This window comes from Vulpes vulpes, chromosome 5 (assembly GCF_048418805.1).
Source record: "Vulpes vulpes isolate BD-2025 chromosome 5, VulVul3, whole genome shotgun sequence".
Lineage (NCBI taxonomy): Eukaryota > Metazoa > Chordata > Mammalia > Carnivora > Canidae > Vulpes > Vulpes vulpes.
Window position 1 is genome coordinate 61,156,082 of NC_132784.1, and position 18,966 is coordinate 61,175,047.

The 18,966-nt window shown below is 48.8% G+C and overlaps 1 protein-coding gene across 9 annotated transcripts in view; it reads left to right on the forward strand.

The window, feature by feature from the left end:
• The window catches only part of CD6 (CD6 molecule), a 39,973-nt gene that overhangs the window by 9,893 nt on the left and 11,114 nt on the right, over window positions 1–18,966 (forward strand). For all 9 annotated transcript variants that reach the window (XM_025987465.2, XM_072758179.1, XM_072758180.1 and 6 more), the window contains exons 2-3: window positions 17,033–17,101; window positions 18,064–18,414. In XM_025987465.2, coding sequence (XP_025843250.1) covers window positions 17,033–17,101; window positions 18,064–18,414 — 420 coding nt within the window. The remainder of the gene's footprint in view (window positions 1–17,032; window positions 17,102–18,063; window positions 18,415–18,966) is intronic.

Here is an 18,966-nt window from a genome sequence, read left to right on the forward strand (position 1 = left end):
CTCTGCCTACACACCTCAACGGCCATCCCTTCCTCAGTGTCTGTCTTCTTTTCCTCTCAGGTTTTTTTCTTTTTCTCCCCAACATTTTATGTCAATGTAATTTCAGACTGGCTGAGAATTTGCAAGTTCCATATGCTCTTCACTCAGATTCCCCAACTGTTAACATTTTACCACAGTTGCTTTACATTTTCTCAGCCCACCCTTTTTTTTTTTTTTTTGTCTATCTCTTACTTTGGTCCTGAATCATTTGAGAGTAGGTCTATAGACATAATGTTTCTTTCTCCTAAATACTCCAGTCTTTTTTTTTTTAAGGACATTCATCTAACCACAAAACATGTATCAAAATTAGATAGCTGACATCAGTACAACATAGATGTTGTACTGATAACCCACAGACCTTTTTCAGATTTTGCCAAGTGTTCCAATAATGTCCTTTAAGACAAAAGAAAATTCTGGTTGGTGTACTATGCTATCTTCTCATGTCTCTTTATTTTCCTTTAATCTAGAACATTTTCTCAGACTTTCTTTCTCTTTTATGACATTGATCTTTGGAAGAGTATAGTCCAGTTATTCTTTTTTTTCCCCTAAAGATTTTATTTATTTATTTATTTTTGTATCTATCTATTTATTTATTTATTTATTTATTTATTTAAGAGAGAGAGAGAGCATCAGCAGGGGGAAAGGCAGAGGCAGAGGGAGAAGCAGGCTCCCTACTGAGCAGGGAGCCCAAAGTGGGGCTCAATCCCAAGACCCCCAGATCAGGGCCAGAGCCAAAGGCAGATGCTTAACCAACTGAGTCACCCAGGTGCCCCCATAGTCCAGTTATTCTGTGTAACATCCCCGATCATGGTTGGTTCGATGATTCCTCATGATTAGTGGTGTGTCCTTGGTAGGAATAGCACAGAAGTGCTTGGTGTTCTCAATGTATCATATCAAGGGGTACATGGAGTCAGCTGGGCCCATCCTGGTGTTCAAATTTTGGTTGCTTGGCTAAGATGATGTCTGCTAGGTAAAGTGATTTTTTTCTCCTTTGTACCAAATATGTATCTTGTAGGCAGATTCTTTGAGAGTATATAAACGTTTTCATCCCCCCTCGAACCTTTACCTGCTTGTTGTAACATGATTGATGCTTCTGGCCTGAATTGGTTATTATCACCACCATTTCTCCATGGTGATGTTATAACTCCATCACTCTTTCTACAAGCTTAGTCGCTGACTTGGCTTTCTTTGCTGGTTCAGAGGTAGGAGCCAACTGGCTCAGAACTGATGAGGCCGAGCTGTGAGCACCTCAGGTGGAACCTCAGACAGCTGCCAACTTGCCCGCCTCAGAAGTTGGAACTCAGTTCAACTCTTCGCTGCTCCCAGGGCTACTTCTCTCCCCACTTGCAATTTCTGCCATTCATTTGTTGAGCTCTGCTACATGTTGGGCAGCGTTTTCAGCCACTGAGGATATGGGACAAATCCTCGAGCTTCAAGGAGCTTCTATTCTAGTGGGGAAAATAGAGAAACGAGCAAGCATGTTTTAAGACAGTGTCACATCAGAGAGGAAAATGTGAGGCAAGGGAAATAAAGCAAAGCAAAGAAGATTGAGTAGGACAGGGTGCAGGTAAGGCCTTTGGAGGCATTTGAGCAGAGATGTGAATGATGAGATTAGTCTGGAATCCCAAGAGATCAAGAAATGGGGGAGAGGGATCTTTCAGGTGGAGAGGACACGGGCCTGATGGCCCTGGAGTGCGAAGATAGGTGAGGGACATGCTAGAGGAGATTGCCTCGGGAGAGGGAGAGTGGGGGATGAGGAGGTGGACAGGCTGCAGATGTCAGGGAACATTCATCACACAGGTGCTTGTAATGAGCTCACAGGAAATGGGAAATATTTGGAGAGTTTTAGTGATCAGATTTGCTTTTGTGTGTATACAATTATTTAACAACTCTTATTTATGATAAACTCCATATTTAAAACCTGTTTATTTTTTATTTATTTTATTTATTTTTATTTATTTATGATAGTCACACACAGAGAGAGAGAGAGAGGCAGAGACACAGGCAGAGGGAGAAGCAGGCTCCATGCACCGGGAGCCCCACGTGGGATTTGATCCCGGGTCTCCAGGATCGTGCCCTGGGCCAAAGGCAGGCGCCAAACCGCTGCGCCACCCAGGGATCCCCTAAGTTTCTTTTTTAAAGATTTTATTCATTTATTTGAGAGAGAGAGAGAAAGAGAGAGAGAGAGAGAGAGCACAAGTAGGGGGAGGGGCAGAGAAAGAAGCAGGCTCCCCACAGTGCAGGGCCCTCGCTATGGGGCTCAAACCCAGGATCCCAGGATCATGACCTGAGCTGAAGGCAGCTGCTTAGCCGACTGAGCCATCCAGGCACTCTTAAGTTAGTCTATTTAAACCTAGAAACCTATAACCATCACATATCTCCGACAAATATTACTTTAATAAATAGAATATGTCCGTATCAACAAAAAACTGAAAACAAAGTGGCATTAAAGAGCTTTCTATCCAAGCCTGGGTCACCTTCCCCTTGTACAGAGTGTTGGGTATTCAGAGCTGAGCAGCACCACCCCAGACTTGTAACCCTGAGCCTGATGAAATGGAAAAAGACACATCCATTCTTACTATGTGCATACACCTGTATCCACATTTCCCCTTTTATTTTTTTAAAGATTTTATTCATTTATTTGATATATAGAGAGAACACAAATGAATACTATTTGATATCCGATCTTAAATTGCCTGATTTGGGGAAACAATGCACTAGTGACAGGGTCAGGTGGGTGGAGGTAGCAGGGACAGGGGAGGGCCGTGCTGTGATGGAGGGAAGTATAGTCTGCAGGGCCCCTCAGACCAGGAGCAATCAGAGGCCAAAGAGCTCCCTCCCATTCCAGCAGTCAGACCCCAGCTGCCTGAGTAGACCCATTTTAGCTTGGAGAAACTGAGGCCCCCCAAAGGGGCAGGGACTTACCTAAAATCCTAATAATGGCTGGGCTTAATTCCACCATCTTTCCTTGTCACTCCCACCAGCTGAAAGTTCACACATGCTGTAAACATTCGTCATCCTTATTGTAAAAATGTTCTAATAACCACATGAAAAGAAATCTCACCCAGCGCCCTCACACAACTCAACCTTTCATTCTGGAAGGAGGGAGTTTGCAAGTCCCCAGAGAGATGCGGAAACACATTCTCATCACACGAAGGTGCGTGTGCAGATGGGCATCGTGCTGGCTTTGATCAGTATTTGTCAGGGTGGCTGTGAGAACGTGGAGTCCAGAAAGAGAGCCTCTGATTCCAGGCTCCAGTGCCTCCTCTGCGGCCCTAGGCAAGTTTCTGAGCCCTTCTAAGGGAAAATGGGAACACTCGAGCGCCAGCTTCTCCATTCTTACACTCTACATGGGCTTTACACCCCTCTTGAACATCCTTACAGTCCACTTCCAGCCACTTGCATGTGTGCAGGCAGTCTCCGGTCCAGCCGTGTCAACATAGTCATGAAACGGTCCCAGGAAGCACTTGCAGGTTCAGAGTCTGGCCATCTGAAAGTGAAGCAGGGGCTCGTACATGCACCCTGAGAGTACCCCTCTTCTCCCTTCTGGAAGCTTCCATGGACTCTCCCTAGCTCCTGCCTCTTACCAAGGCAACCTTTGTTAACAGGCAGAAGTGACTTCGTTTTCTAGAGCTATCATAACTCAGTACCAAGATTGTTGTGTGAGCAACAGAAATGTGTTGTCTCAAGATCTGGAGGCTGAAAGTTCAAGATTAGGATGTCAGCAGAGTTGGTTCCTTCCTTCCCCGGCTGTGAGGGAGCGTCTGTTCCAGGCCTCTCTGCTAGCTTCTGGTGTTTTGCTGGCATTCTTTGCCATCCCTTGGCTTGTAGGAGCTCCAGTCCAATCTCTGCCTTTATCCTAACACAGCATTCTTCCTATGTGCCCACACCTGTGTCCACATTCCCCCTTTTCATGAGGACATCTGTCCTGTTGACTAGAGCCCACCCTAATGACTTCACTTTACCAGATGGGGGTCTGTGAAGACCCTATCTCCAAGTAAGGTCACATTCTTAGGCACTGAGGTTAGGACTCTAACATATCTTTTTTGTGAGACTCAATTCAACCCATAGCAGTATCTGTGTCTCTGTGTGTCTGTGGCTCAGGAATGGAATTTCTGGCTCACGACTACGGAAATGTTTTCTAAAGTGGTTTTCGCGTGTTCGCTTCAGCAGCACATATAATAAAGTGGTTGTCCCGACTTTGCTCCCCGCAGCAGTGTACAGAGTCTCTGCTCACCTCCATTCTCAACACTCAGCATCAGCCCCACGTCTTAATCGTAGACAATCCAATGCATATTAAGACAGTATCTCCCTGTGGCCTTACTTTGCATTTGCCTAATGATGGTGAGGCTGGGTACTTTCTATAAGTTTATGACTCTTGGGTGTTTCCTCTTCCATGACGTGCTTGTTCTGGCTGTTGGCCCATTTTTCTGTTGCTTGCCTTTTCTTTTTTAATTTATACACAAGCTTCTTTTTGGAGGAGGGTTTCTATTAGGAAAGGTGAGTAGAGGGAAAGAGGGAGGGGAAGTTAGGGCAATTTTTCTGGCCTTAAATTTGGAGGACTGATCCACACAGTTACTCTTTTGGAGGAGAGACAGAAAACCACTTCATGTCCTCCATCTCTTCCTGGAATCTGTGAGGCCAGGCACAATTCAGAATCTACAATGTTTGGATTTCAGAAAGGGAACATGGTACCCTTTTGTATATTTTGTAATGTCATGACCAGGGCCTGGTCAGCCCCTGGAATCAAACACATTAATATTTCTGCAACAAAATGTATGATTTTCCACGTGGAGTAAGCAAGGACTATGAATGCCTTGCATCAGTTCAGGTCGGGTGCTACCACCAACAGAGTTATGAAAATGCTTTCAGTTTGGGAGTCTCTGGGGCTTTCGAAGGGCAGGAAAGAATAGTGCATGCAAACATCCTAAGTCAGGCCTGTGGTGCCTCCTTTCTCTGCTGATCTCTTGATTGCTTTAGGAAGGTGAAATCACCACCACATTTATGTGGAGAAAGATCACGGAAGCTCAGAGAGGTTAAGAAATCCAGATCCTGGTATGAAGAGGAAGAGGTAGGATTTGAATCCACGTTAGTCTGACTCTAAATCTCACACACTTCCGACTTTACCGTGCTGCCCCCCAGTCCTATGGGGGTGGCTTCTTGGCTTCTCTACTCCCCAGGACTCTGGAGTTTGGAAACAGAGTCACAAGCCAGAGAAATGGATCAGGAGGGTGGAATGCAGGTGGGAATGAGTAGGTGGGAGGTCAGTTGGCTGAGCCAGACCCTCAGCCCAAAGCAATGGGTGCTGGTGACCAGAGCCCGGGGCTCTCACCTCAAACCTCTGCAAGACTTTCCAAATGTCAATCATACTTTGGTACTGACCGAACATTCAGCCAGGCCTCTACTTACCCCGGATTCAAGCCTAAAGCCTGGGCACCATGAGGAGAAGCACTGACCAGAGATCTTAGTCATCATGGGGACAGAGGCTGAGGAAATAACAAGTCTTCCCAGTATTTAAATCAAGGCTCAAGCACCTATGCAGAGAACGATGGGGAATGATGGGGGAAGCCTGGTCATAATGCCAGGCCACCAGCAGGGAGAATGGGTGGCTGTACGGAGAGTGGTGGCTTGCTGCTGCCCTTGGTAATCTCTCCTCCTGGCCCACTTGCTTCTGGAAAGATGCAGGTTAGATGTCCCAGGTTCTTGGTCTAAGACTCAGACAGCTCTTTCTCTCTATCACTTTTTCATCCCTGAGAACTCCTACTCGTCCTCTAAGACACCTTCCAATTGTCACCTGCTCTTTGGACTCAGAATTATTCCCTCCCACCTCTACTTTTCCCAGAGTACTTTGCTCTGACCCCTGGGATAATGATTACGCCCAACTATAATAAGCCATGAGTCCATCTATGTCCACCACAGCATGGGCCCTGTGATGAAGCCTGGCTGAGAGTGAGAAATGAATGAATGCACCTCTTTGACTAAGGGAATGCGGAAGGATTTTGGGGCCACCTCACAAGCACCTTGCATGTGACTTGTGGAGGGGAACATGGGGCACTCTGAAGCCTGGCAGCTAAGAATGTGTGGGCTTGGCCTTGGACCTGAAAATCATATTCTGCCCCCACCTCCACCCCGGAGATATTCTGGTCCCAGCCTGAAGTCACCTGCTTGGGAAAGGCCTTGGTTCCTTCTCAGAGGGAGGCTGATGTCTTACAACAGCTCTGGGTGCCTGACGTCAGGGGGCCCTTGTCTTAAGGGGGCATTAGGCCACCTCAGGAAGCTGTTAGCTCTACCCCTAGGAGTTGGGGGGATTTTTATCCTGTGCCCACACTCGAGCTTCATTCACCCAGAAACTGCTGCTCCAGCAGCTCTCAGACTCTCGAACCAGAGTCCCTCCTAAGAGCCAGTGGGTGGGGACAGGCCGCCTGGAAAACCCAGCGTGTCCCAGCAAGGTTTCGGCTTCCACTGAAACCCAGAAACCCAGCCTTGCTTCCTGCACAGGGGGCCAAGCTCTGGGGGATTTTATTCTTGAATTTCACTCTACCTTAGCATACTAGTCCCTGTCCTACCTCTGGGCCTTTGCTCGTGCTGTGGTCCCTACCCAGAATGCCCTTGTACCTCCTCTCACTGAGGCTGCCTGAGGTAGTGGAAAGGGTGAACATGGAAAGCAAACTTGGATTTGGATTTTGGGTCTGTCAAGTCTAAGCTTTATGACCTTGAGCTGGATTTGGATTTTGAGTCTGTCAAGTCTAAGCTTTATGACCTTGAGCTGGTAACTTCTGTGAGCCTCTTTGTGAGGAAAATGGTTTCATGGTAATACCCTCTTCCCTGGGTTGTCACCAGGATTCTGTACAACAATGTAGATAAAACACTCCATACAAAGGAAATCCTCAATAATTGTGGGTCCGCTCCCTCTGCCCCAGTGAAACCCTCCTTGACCATCAAAGCCAGGCCCAAAGATTCCCTCTGCTGCAGTGACTTCCTGGACTCTCTCTCCTCTGGGTTCCTTAAGGATATCCTTCATGCCTCCAGAGAGAAAGGAGTTGAGTCAGCTCTTGACGTCTAGGCCTCCTGGCTGGGCTCTGGGTTGCAGACCAACCTGGGGCTCCCTCACCTCCACCTCCCCACAGCAGCTCTAAAGAGCCCACAGAGGGCCTGGCCATAGTGTGATTCTGGAAATGTTGGTGGAGGTGAGGTGAGTGATAGGGATTTCTGTGAAAGAATAATGGTAACTAGGATCTGTTGAGCATTTACTGTATGTCCTGAGGTATTTATCAAGTGGCAATTCAGGCAACCCGGGAAACCCTCTGCCTGGGTTCAAAGTCCTGCTTTGCCTCTTCTCATCCCTGTCATTCTGGAAAGTTCCTTAACCTCTTAAACCCTAAATTTCCCCATCTATAAAACGGGGACAGTAAGGGGACAGGCCGCCTGTCTGAGCATCATGGGGAGATGAAAGAATTGACAACTATTAAAAACCCCTGTAAGCTCACAAGAATCATTAGCAAATAGAATTGATATGACTCAGGCAACTTATAAAGGTTTTTTCAAACCCAGGCAAGTTTGATTCAAGCACCCCACCCAAGACCTGCTGAATCAGCATTCTAGAGAAGGGACCTGACATCCATCTCCTGCTCTCAGGGGTCTGGATTCTATAGGGGATCAAGCAGATGGGGCCCGTGAAAGACTTGCTGCGCTCTCCTGGAAACCCATCCTTCCTGTTATTTCTTGGGATTTATATTGAGCTGCTCATGATTCTCTGTGCTCAGTGGTATCTCATCTTACTGCCTGGCACCTGAAAAGAAGGTATAGTCTGGCATGGGAACCTGAGTAAGTCTTGGGGTTAGGACCACAGGAGCCTTTGCTTTTGGAGGAACTCCTGTTACCGGGGCAACCGCAGGCCACATCTCACCTCCAGGACCATTGGATGCCATCTTGAAGAGCCAGGGAAGGGGGCAGGAAAATGTGATGTGGGGCAGCTCTGCTGAGGTTCATAAGAAAGATGGGGAAGAAGGAGGAAGGAAGGTAGTCTTCGGAGAACTGGAGTAGTTGCTTTACAAAGGAGAAGGCTGAAGGGCCCTCACAGTCATCTTGATGCCCTCCTCTATCCATTCACAGGACTGGACGAGAGGAAGTAGGCCAAAGCCTCAGGATGCAGGATAGTAATGACTGCGGCCATATGCCATGTCTTATGCATGTCGCACGTGTTCTTCACACAGTCCTCAAGGCAACGCGCTATGGCCCAGATATCGTGTACAGTGTCAGCTTAAAACTGAAGTCTGGCAGGGTTCCGTGGCCCTCAAGGTCACACAGCCAGGGGTCAGCAGAGAGGGTTTCGGTCACTATTCTGTCTATCTCCAAAGTCTGCATTCTGAATTATGAAAAAAAGGATTTCCTGAGAGATGCATTGGTGCCTGGGAAAGGCCATGGGCCTTCCCACTCGCAGATCTTCCCAGCCACACTCATCTCAGGCACCTGCTCCGGTCACGGCACGTGGTGATAGGTCAGTGGGTGTTAATGGAATTGGATGCAGGCCAGTTACAGACTCATTTCTCAGCTCTCAGTATAATGTCACTCATACACCTTTGTTTTCTTGAGTAAGCGAGAGAACAGGGAAGTTCCAGAAATCTAACAGACCCCAAAGCCAGTTATGTTATATTATTCTTTTTAAGATTATTATTTATTCATGAGAGACACAGAGAGAGGCAGAGACACAGGTAGAGGGAGAAGCAGGCTCCATGCAGGGAGCCTGATGTGGGACTTGATCCCGGGACCCCGGGATCACGCCCTGAGCTGAAGGCAGGCGCTCAACCACTGAGCCACCGGGTGCCCCTATGTTGTATTCTTCTTATGGTAGAGCTTCCCTTTCTGTGGAGTTTATGAGTTGCTGTTGCCCTTGACCTCCCCTTGGACTTGATGGTGGAGGGGATAGAACCCCCCTGCACGTGCAGGAAGGATGCCATGCAGGCAAACATCCTCTGTCATGTGACAGGGTGACACAAGAAAGGTAAAAAGGCTGGATTTCCCTGACTTCTAACCCTGCTTCCCTCCCAAAGGCTCTACCTCCTAATCCCATCACACTGGGGAGGATTGGGGGTGGGGGGGGAGTATAGCGTGTACATTCAGTCTCTTTTGTGTCCCTAAGCTTTTCCTAAGTAGAAGAGGAGAGAGCAAAAACAAACAAAAACCCCTGGCAATTAAAGTAAACTCAGGCCAAAACACCAAGTCACTGACTTGAGGTTCCAAGGGAAGAGAGGTCACCCTAACCTTCTTGGGATTGGTGATTCCCAGCAGGTACAACCTGGTCTGCTCCCCACAGCCACCCGACGCCAGTCCCCTCTGTAAGCAAGGGCCATGCTATCCAACCAAGCCCCCCAGCCAGCCTCAGTCTCTGACAAAGCTCAGTCCAACTGGGTGTCACAACCCCTCCATATCCCTTCAAAGACAGAACACCGCGAGCTGCCCTGAATCAAGTTATACGTTACTTGTGTGAGCCAGCACCATGCTTCTTTCCAATTTTAATGGAATTCTAGGTTGTCCTGTTTTTCTTTCTGGTTTTTCTATGGATTGTTCCCCCTTAACAACCTCAGAGGAATTTCTTGAAAGAAAAACATTTACATAGTCACGGCCCTCTCCCTGTCAGGGAGCCTTCCCTACCTCCCTGGCTCTGTTGGTGGTTGATTCCCTTCGAATCATCCCTTTCTCCTCAGAATTGAAACAGGGGCTTCAGATGGTGCTGGAGCCAGTCTGGTGGGCAAGGGGCAGGGGCAGCTCGTGGCTAAGCTGGTGGTCTTGTCTCCTCCGTGTGATGAGGGCAGTGGGACAGGTGCCATCCCAGGGACCCTTGCGCGAGGAAGGGTGGTCTCCCTCATTGCAGCTCATCCTAGGCATCAGGGCTCCTTTTGGAAATTAGTCCTTGGGGCTTGAGTGCTGAGCTGTATCGCCTTTGGGGGGGTGGGCTATCATCTCTACATTCAAGGCTTGCTGAGCACCGTAGAGTTGGAAGGACTTTGGAAGACCCCCTGGCTTGTCCGAGCTCCCTGACCCCCACCCTCAGCATGGTCACTGAAGCAGAGAACAGGACACTGGACTCCAACCTGTGGAGTAGAGTGGTTAAGAGTCTGGCCTCTGGAGCCAAATAGCCTGGGTTCAAACCCCAGCTCCGCTTTTTTCTAATCTTGGGCAAACAACTAAAATGGCCTTGTGCCTCATTTTGTGGGCTTGCTGTGAGAATTAAATTAAATTAAATTAAATTAAATTAAATTAAATTAATTCATCTAAAGTATTAGGAAATTAATTCATTTAAAGTATTAGGAAAAAGCCTGGTGTGTAAAAAAGTACCAAATATATGTCAGCTGTATCGCTGAGCTGTGCCAGGAGGTTTGTGATGGGTACTTGGCATGTCTTGGGGCCTTCTCTTTCCTTTCCCATCAGAGCAATGGCAAGAATCACAATGTCTTTCCCTTTCCTCCATGCATTTTGAACACAGAATGCTTCAGATGGGTAACTTTCTGTCGGTGTGGGTCGGAAATAGAACACTCGGTGCCCATCTGGCTGTCCCCCAGATATCCATCTGCAAACTGGGAATGGTGGTCCCACTTGCCTACCCGGTGAAACTTGGGGCTGGGGGCCAGCGGATGCTCTGGACAGCTCCTTGATCCAGTCCTGACCCTTTGAAATATCCTGAGTGAGCGCCTCAGGAAGAAGGCCAGTGGGCTTTCTTGCAACCTTTGTCCTCCTTGTTCAGGACACAAAAGGCTGGTCTACATAAATAAGATTCATGGTGGTCTCCAGCAGCACAGTCCAAGGGAGAGGGGCATACCCGCCCCTGCCTTGGCAGTGTCCTAGAGCAGCAGCAGGGCTACTGGACCAGTGTCCTGGGAGTCTGACTCGCTGTGGACTTTGGGGTATGCTTCCCCCCCCCCCCCCCCCCCCGCTACCCAAGGCCTCAGATTTTGCATCAGTTCAATGAGATTGTAGGTCTGGGTGGTAATAATAATCACATCTGGGTGGGCTCAACAGTTTACAAAACACTTGCTCACAAAAAGCCTTCTGAGAGAAGCACTATGAACTCCAGCTTGCGGCAGGGAGACTAAGGCTTACGTGTCTAAATGACTCCTTCCTGGGTCATGAGGGCAGGGCTGGGACTCCTGCCCTAGCCTGTGGGTGCAAGGCCCATGTTCTCCCTGACACCATGCAAATATGATGAGAGCTGCATTTGTCATTTAAAATTTTCCAGAAGCCACATTTTTAAAAGTAAAAACAGATGAAGTTAATATAATGAAATATTTTACTTAACCCAGATGTCCAAAATATCATTTTCATATCATGCTGTCAATATAGAAAGCTATTCAATGAGCTATTTTACATTCTTTGTGCTTTTTTTTTTTTCTTACCAAGTCTTCAAAATATGGTGTGTGCTTGGTACTTAAAGCCCACCTCCATCGAGACATTAATTTTCATCAGCAGGACTTAATCTATTTAGATTTCATAAAATTCACTATGGAAAAGGTAGATTTGCAGGTCTAAGTTGCTCTTTTTTTTTTTTTTTTTTTTTTTTAGGTTTTCCAATGACTGGATCAAAAATCATTTCTTAAATTAAATTTAAATGAATTGAACTGAGTAAAATGAAAATTTCAATGGACAGTGGAGCACTACACAATTCTCCATTTTGGACAAAATGATCTCTAACATTTCTAGGTTTCTGCGCCTCTGCTGCATTTATACATAAGAACTCTTTGCATATGAACCCACCACTGAAATGATAGACTGAGAGTACAGGACAGAATTCCCATCTACACCAATTGGATGTTGGAAGTTTTACAATATAGTGGTTTAAGAGTGGCTTTTAGAGCCAGACTGCCCAGATTCTAATCTTGCCTCTACCACTGACCAGCTGGGTGGCTGTGGGTAACTTCCTTAACCTCTCTGTGTTGCAGTTTTCTCCACAATGACACAGGGATGCTAATAGTAGCCACCTCATTGGGTAGTCGTGAGGACTCAAGTAGCTGCTACATGTGAATAAAGCACAATGATAGCAGTTGTCTCCGGGGCATACAGTGAGTGTTCAATAGACGCTACCTTTCATTATATATTTTATCTAATTATAGTGGAAAAATGAAAGAACTAGAAGAGTCCAGAAAGCTATCAAGCTGTTGTCTTGCAGGTGAGAAAACAGGTTCAGGGAGTATAAAAGACCCATCCACGGTCACAGAAAGCTGATGACACTCAGCTGGGACCCGCTTCCTTCATGCTCGGTCCAGCGATCCCTCCATATGCTGCCCCCAGGGGTGCTGACGGTTACAGCAGAGGAAGCCCCTGGAGCCACTGAGCACAGGAACTGCTCATTTCGCCCCCAGGACCTAGTGTGGCTCTGGCTGTCAGGGCCACATGACCTGCCAGGTCCTCTCCCAAGGTTCTGGGGAGAAGAATGAGCAGACATCCTGGGAGCTAGCCAAGTGTTCCCCCAGAAAGAAAAGGCCTGTTTGCTTCTTTGGAGACCTTGAATTTTTATTTTGTTGTAAAAGATCTTAAAAATTCAGAGCAACACAAAGAGAGAGAAGATAACAAAACTCACGGCATGGCTATATTTCTTGCTAGTGTTTTTATTTTTCCTACGGCTTTTTTTCCCCTGTAGTAGAGATCGAATTTCATTTATTTATATCCTTTTAACATCCCTTCTGGGTGAGGCACTGTGCCAGGTGCCAGGGATACAGGAGTGAACAAAATAGAAATACTCCCTATCCCCATGACCCTGAGAATCCAGTGGGACTGATGGGAATCAACAGCTCATTTCCAAAACCACTGTGATTGGATGTGGCTGGGGCCACAGGGGAAATAGGTCCCAGGGTTCAAGGAGAGGACAGAATAGGGGACCAACCTCAGGTTCCCCCTGGGTCCTGGAAGATCCTCAGAAGCGTGAAACCAGGCTGGGCAGGGGCAGCAGAAGCTGGAGGGGAGAGTGTAGCCGTATTTATAACTTTCGCCACATCATTAAAAATACTTTGTGAATGTTTTTTGCATCTATTTTTAGTGTTGATTTTCCTAACCGACCTCACAATTTTGCTGTATCCAGCTCAGGGGGATTTCTAATGTTCTTACTATTAGAAACAACATTTGGGAAGACTGTCTCCCACGCAGCGGCTCTAAGTCCTGGCTGCATGCAGGGTCTCAGGGGTCATCTCATTTCATATTCATGATGAGTGGCAACAGTGGGGAGCAGAGGGTCCTACTGTTCCAGCAAGTGCCTGAGGCTAGGAAAAGTTAAATGATCTGCTTGAGTCACCCAGTTAGAAGGCTTCCCAGCTGGAGAAAGAAATCTAGAATTTTCCTTTTTCTTTTTTTTTTTTTTAAGATTTAATTTATTTATTCATGAGACACACACACACACACACACACACACAGAGAGAGAGAGAGAGAGAGAGAGAGAGGCAGAGTGAGAAGCAGGCTCCATGCAGGGAGCCCGATGGGGAACTCAATCTGGAAGGCAGACGCTCCGCCACTGACCCATCCAGGAGTCCCGAAATCTAGAACTTTCCGGTTCTGGACTATCTCTGTGTAGTAGTCCAGATTATTTCATGACAGGTTCCCAGAAGTGAAAATACTGGATCAGAAGGGCTTTGTTTGTTGTTGTTGCTGTTCTTAAGGTTGTTGACATACGAGCTCACAACACTTCACACTGATATTAAAAAAAAAAAAAAACCCACAATATGCTTTGTGGCAGGTGTTGCATGCCACACACTGCATGCTGGTCCTCTCTGTGGGGCTCACCCTGTCCACCCTGCCTTGCCCCCAACCCCAACCCTGCAGCATGTCTCACCCATCAGCCATTCAGCAATCACTATGTACCTATGCTCTCCTTGACACATCGGTTGGAGCCTGGGGCAGCAGATGTTTCCCTCATGCCTGTATGGGTGCCCAGGGCAATGTTCTGGTGAGCTTCTGAAGGGACTGACAGCTTCCCTGCCTGGCTTGCTCTGATATTGGGCCGGCCAGCGAGGCCCTCAGCCTCTCCTTCAGTGGATATGTCTCCTCCCTTTCCATGTCCCCCAGTTCTTCAGCCTCCGGGAATCCCATGGGTCTGGGTGACACAAGACGACATGTGTCCCATTTTCTCAGGCTCCAGGCAAGGTGACTCTTCATTTTTCCTCTCTTCAATCACCTTTATTTCATGTCCCTTTGGCATCTTGCCCAGGGTACCCTGTACAAGGTCCTGTTCAGTCCTGCTTGGGGCTGGCCCTGAAAACCTGCCTTCCCTCTGGGCTGGGGGGAAACTTCTTCTTCTCCCACTAGGATATCCTCCATCCCCTTTCCTTTGCAGAATGGCGGGGGCACAATTCAAGATGATTTTCTGGGGCACGCAGGATAACTGAACTTAGTAAATGAACTTAGTATCGAATAACACTGAGCCGCGTGGTAAGAAAAATATTGAGGGGAGCCCGGGTGATTCAGTCAATTAAGCATCTCAGGTCATGACCCAGGGTTCTGAGATTGAGCCCCATGTCCAGCTCCCTGCTTATCGCAGAACCTGCTTCTCTCTCCCTCTCTCTCTGTCCCTCTCCCTGCTTGTGCTCTCTCTCTCTCTCTCAAGTAAATAAATAAAATCTTTAAAAATATTTGTTTTATCTTCAATGTTCTGTCATTCTTTCTAATCCTAATTAAGGAGACAGTTTATTTGATGATAATGTGTCTTTTTTTAAAGATTTTATTTATTCATGAGAGACAGAAAGAGAAGCAGAGACACAGCCTTGCCCTCCAGGGTTTGCCAGTCTTCAGAAAGCCTGTGTGCTTTTACACATGAGAAAGTGGTTTCCCAGACCCAGAGAGATACACACAACCAAGCTCTGGCCCTCTGCATACACACACATGGTCACACGTGCACGCACACACACACACACACACACCAAGACACTCACTCCCAAATGGTCATAACCTCACACTCACCCCTCACACACACAATCACGTACACAGAAGCAATCGCACTGCAGCCAGCATCCCAGTCTCCCCGGTGCCCCAGCACACACATCCAGAATGGCTCTGGAGCACTGGGGCCGTTGCTGTGGGAACCAGGATCCTGCCATCCTAATTTGTGGACCTTTGAATTCTTGTTCTGAATATTACATTAGCCATGGAGTCTGTGCTCGGAATTCTGACTCACTTCCCCTCCAGGGGGTCAGGCTGAGCAGCCAACCAGGGACTTGGTGAGGACAGGTGATTCTAGGCCTGATTACTTTCAATCTAAGGGATGGAGGGGTCCAGATGGACGCTTGTTGGAGAACTGAGTCTGCAGGCCAGGTGTGTGTGTGTGTGTGTGTGTGTGTGTGTGTGTGTGTGTGTGTGCGTTCACATCTGGGTGTCACAGTCCGAAGAATCTGCTCAGGTGAGGCTAAGAATCTATAGCAGCCATACATCAGTCTGTAACCCCTCTATCAGCAACAAGCACAGGCTGAAATCTTCATGGTTTAACCCACTAAAGGTTCTCTTCTGGTTTTGGTGTTGTGTGGTTTTGTTTTTGTTTTTTTGCAGGGAGCACCTAGATCTGAACTGGAATACAGGTTCACTTCTCATACAAAATTCTGGTGGAGGCAGCACTCCCTCCATCTCAAGGTTGCATCAGAGCCTCAGATCCTAGCACAACAGAGAAAAAAAAGAGATGGCACCTGCTCACTGCCTCTTACTTACATGGGCCTATCAGTGAGCACATGGCCTTCTTCCTAGACAGCAATGGCCCAGCCTAAGTACCAGAGATCCCGAATGCAGAGGAGCAACTTGGGAGCACAACAGTCTCTGCCACAGCTCTCCCTTTGTGCCTCCACAAGCTGCAATCTCCCTGCCCTGCATGGAGCACATTCCTGGGAGACTGTTCAAATCCAGGTTCTGTTTCTTGCAGAGCTGGGGTGGCCTCGGGCCATGGATCAGTCAGGGACCCAACAGGAAATGGGTGGCACTATCACAATAGGAGAGTTTGAAGGGATTTATTCATAAAAAGACCATTTATAAAGGATAAAGTAAGCAAGAACTGCAAGCAGCTGAGCTGTTGCCAAGCTGGGCCCAAGGAGGCAAGAGTAGGGAGTGAACAGTAAGACCAGGAAGGAGGGAGTCCAGGAGAGGGGCCCAGGGCCTTCAGGTGGGGGATCTCACAGAGGAGGAGCCAGAGGAATGTGCACACCTACTCCATTCTCCTCCCTCCCTCCCATCTCTGCTGGAGATCCCATTGGCTGAGCCAAACAGAAGCCAAAGGGCCCAGGAAGAGGCTGCTTTGGAGGCTCTGGAGGAACAAAGGGGCAACCACTTGGCTCAGGAGATGGATTTCTATTCTCTGGGCCTGGCTTTCTAATTTGTAAAAAGCGAACACTAATATCTACCTCACTTCGTGGTTGAAGGAAGATGGAATAATACTGTGAATAATGTTTGCTGGCATATGTTCGGCCCTTGGCAAACATTAGTTTCTCAGCATCTGAAAGCGCCTGCAGTCTGATAGTCCCTCTCCTATGCACCAATCACCCCAAAGTCTGGTATGGATTTCCTGAAACAGATTTTCCAGACCAAAATGTTTTTCCTAACAATAACTCCAATTTTTGAGCTTCTTCCGTAGTCAAGTATTTTACAGATGTTGACTCCCTCCAGCCCCACACTACTCCCCTCAGTGCTATGGCCAGGAAATTGGGGCTCCTGTCAAGAGAGGTTAGTAACCCACCCATGGCCACCCAGCCAGTACATAGATTTGGCCCCAAAGCCCACAGTGGTTCCTCCCTGCTCTGCTCTGATTTCTGAGCACATTTATACAATTCAAAGATGAAGTGGAAGAAGTTGCAGCAACAGAGCTTGAGAATTTCTCTACCCTGAATGGAGGCAACAATGCCCATGGCCCAGGACCATGGCATTTCAAAGTCCTCATGTAGCCACAGCTCCAGAAAATGTCCCTGTCCTTCAAGGTAACCTCTGTGCCCTTTCCCCCTAAGCTCACTCACCAACCATAGCTGCTACTGGTTGATTCCAGGTCACCTGACTCCAGCCCCATCTGATCAGCCGAACACCAGCAGTGCCAAGAGCCAGACCTTGGAGCCGGGTGAGTTGAGACTCCTTCTGGGGGCCCACGGCCAGGTTTCTGAGACCAGGCAGGTGTTGTCTTGGGTGATGGGGAAGGGAAACGGACTTTCAGGCAGTGTCTCTGTTATCTTCAGATAACACTTCTTCCTGGCTCAATGCCCAAAGTGCCACTGCTACATTCACTATGAGGTCTTAGAACTACCGTCTTTGAAAGGCCACCGATCAAATGTCACATACTCGTGGACAAAATGTTCAATGTGCATTTCTAGGAGATCTGTTGAGAACAAGCTGAAAAATGCTTGGTGAGGATGGTGTGGTTCCATCAAGTGGATCCTTGATTAGCTCAAAAGATATTTATTAAGCACTTACTCTGTACCAAGGTGTATGCCACCCTGGGGGTGCAATCCTGGTCAAAAATGGACAGGTGACTCCCCAAGGAGGGTGTCTGGGGAAAGGAGAACCACCATCCCAAGTAGCTTGTCTTCAACCGCATCCCGAATCCCATATCCATCCTCCAGGGGTTCAAGGTCATGACAGCAGCCTCCCCAGTAGTACCCTCAGAACAGCCTCAGAGGGGGAAACATGGCACCCACAGTACCAAGGAGGGCGCCTGAAGCTAGGACTCTGCCCTTCTTTCACACAAGGGTGCTCCAGAGACAGGGGCAACAGAGGGAGATTTGTGGGGATGGGGCCCCTGGTTCTCCATCACCCTAGACCTAATGAAGGCTTCCTAACCTCTACAGTTGCCTTCAACTCCCCTCTCCTGACTCTAAGGAGAACCAGGTCAGGCCTCAGAGGGGGCTCAGGGATGAACCAGCCCAGCCCCATTTTGCAGACTGGAATGCTGAGGCCCAGAGCCCAGTGGGGTATTGTCAAAGATAAGGAGGTAGAGCCCCTGGCCACGGCCCATCCCCACTCCCATCCCTGGGATCTGTCCTGTCTCCGTGGGTGGAGGCCTCAGCTGGAGTCTGGCACTTCCAGGGCAGCGGCTCGGGGTCCGCCTGGTGAATGGGAGCAGCCACTGCAGCGGGCTGGTGGAGGTCTGGTTCAGGCTGTCCTGGGAGCCTGCTTGCCCGGCGCTCTGGGACAGCCGCGCCTCTGAGGCCGTGTGTCGTGCGCTGGGCTGTGGCGGGGCCGCGGAATCCACCCAGCCCACCTCGCCGTCCCCGGAGCTGCCACCCGGGCCAGGTGCGGGGAACGCCAGCGAGGCCTTGAATGCCACTAGAGCCCTGGCGCCCGCCGTCCTGTGCAGAGGTGCCGAGTGGCGGCTCTGCTACGTGGAGGAGCGTGCATGCGACAGTAATGGGAGGCCGGCTGAGGTCACCTGCGCAGGTATGAGCGGACCACCACCTGCGCCCTGTCTGCCCTACCCTCAGCCCTTCAGCCATTGCCCCTCATTCCTGTCCCCAGCCCTGGCCACTGGACCCAAGCCTTACCTCCGGCCTCCTCCCGCACTCCCGCCCACAACCCCCACCACCGACACAAACACAGCTGGTTCCCACACTGCACGATTGCAGCATTGCCCCATTTTCAGCCCTGAGCAAGTCCTCTGATCTGGCCCCCAGACGTCTCCCCCTACTACATCTCCAGTTTGTCTACCTGGTCCCCAAACCGGCCCCTTGGGTCCCCAATCCTAACTGGGTCTCTGGTCCCGCACCTTCTCTCGCTTGGGACCTCTAGCTCTGCCCTTACCTCCCATGTCCATAAATATGCCAGATTCTCAGGGGCCCTCAGCTTCGTCAGTTTCCGGCCCTCAGCTCTGCTCTTCCAGGCCCGGCCCCAGTTCCTAGTCCTGCTGAGTCCCCCACCTCTGCCCACTAGGGCCTCAGTCCTCACAGGGTTCCCCAGTCCTGCCCACCGAATCACCAGCCCCTCTCCTTGAAT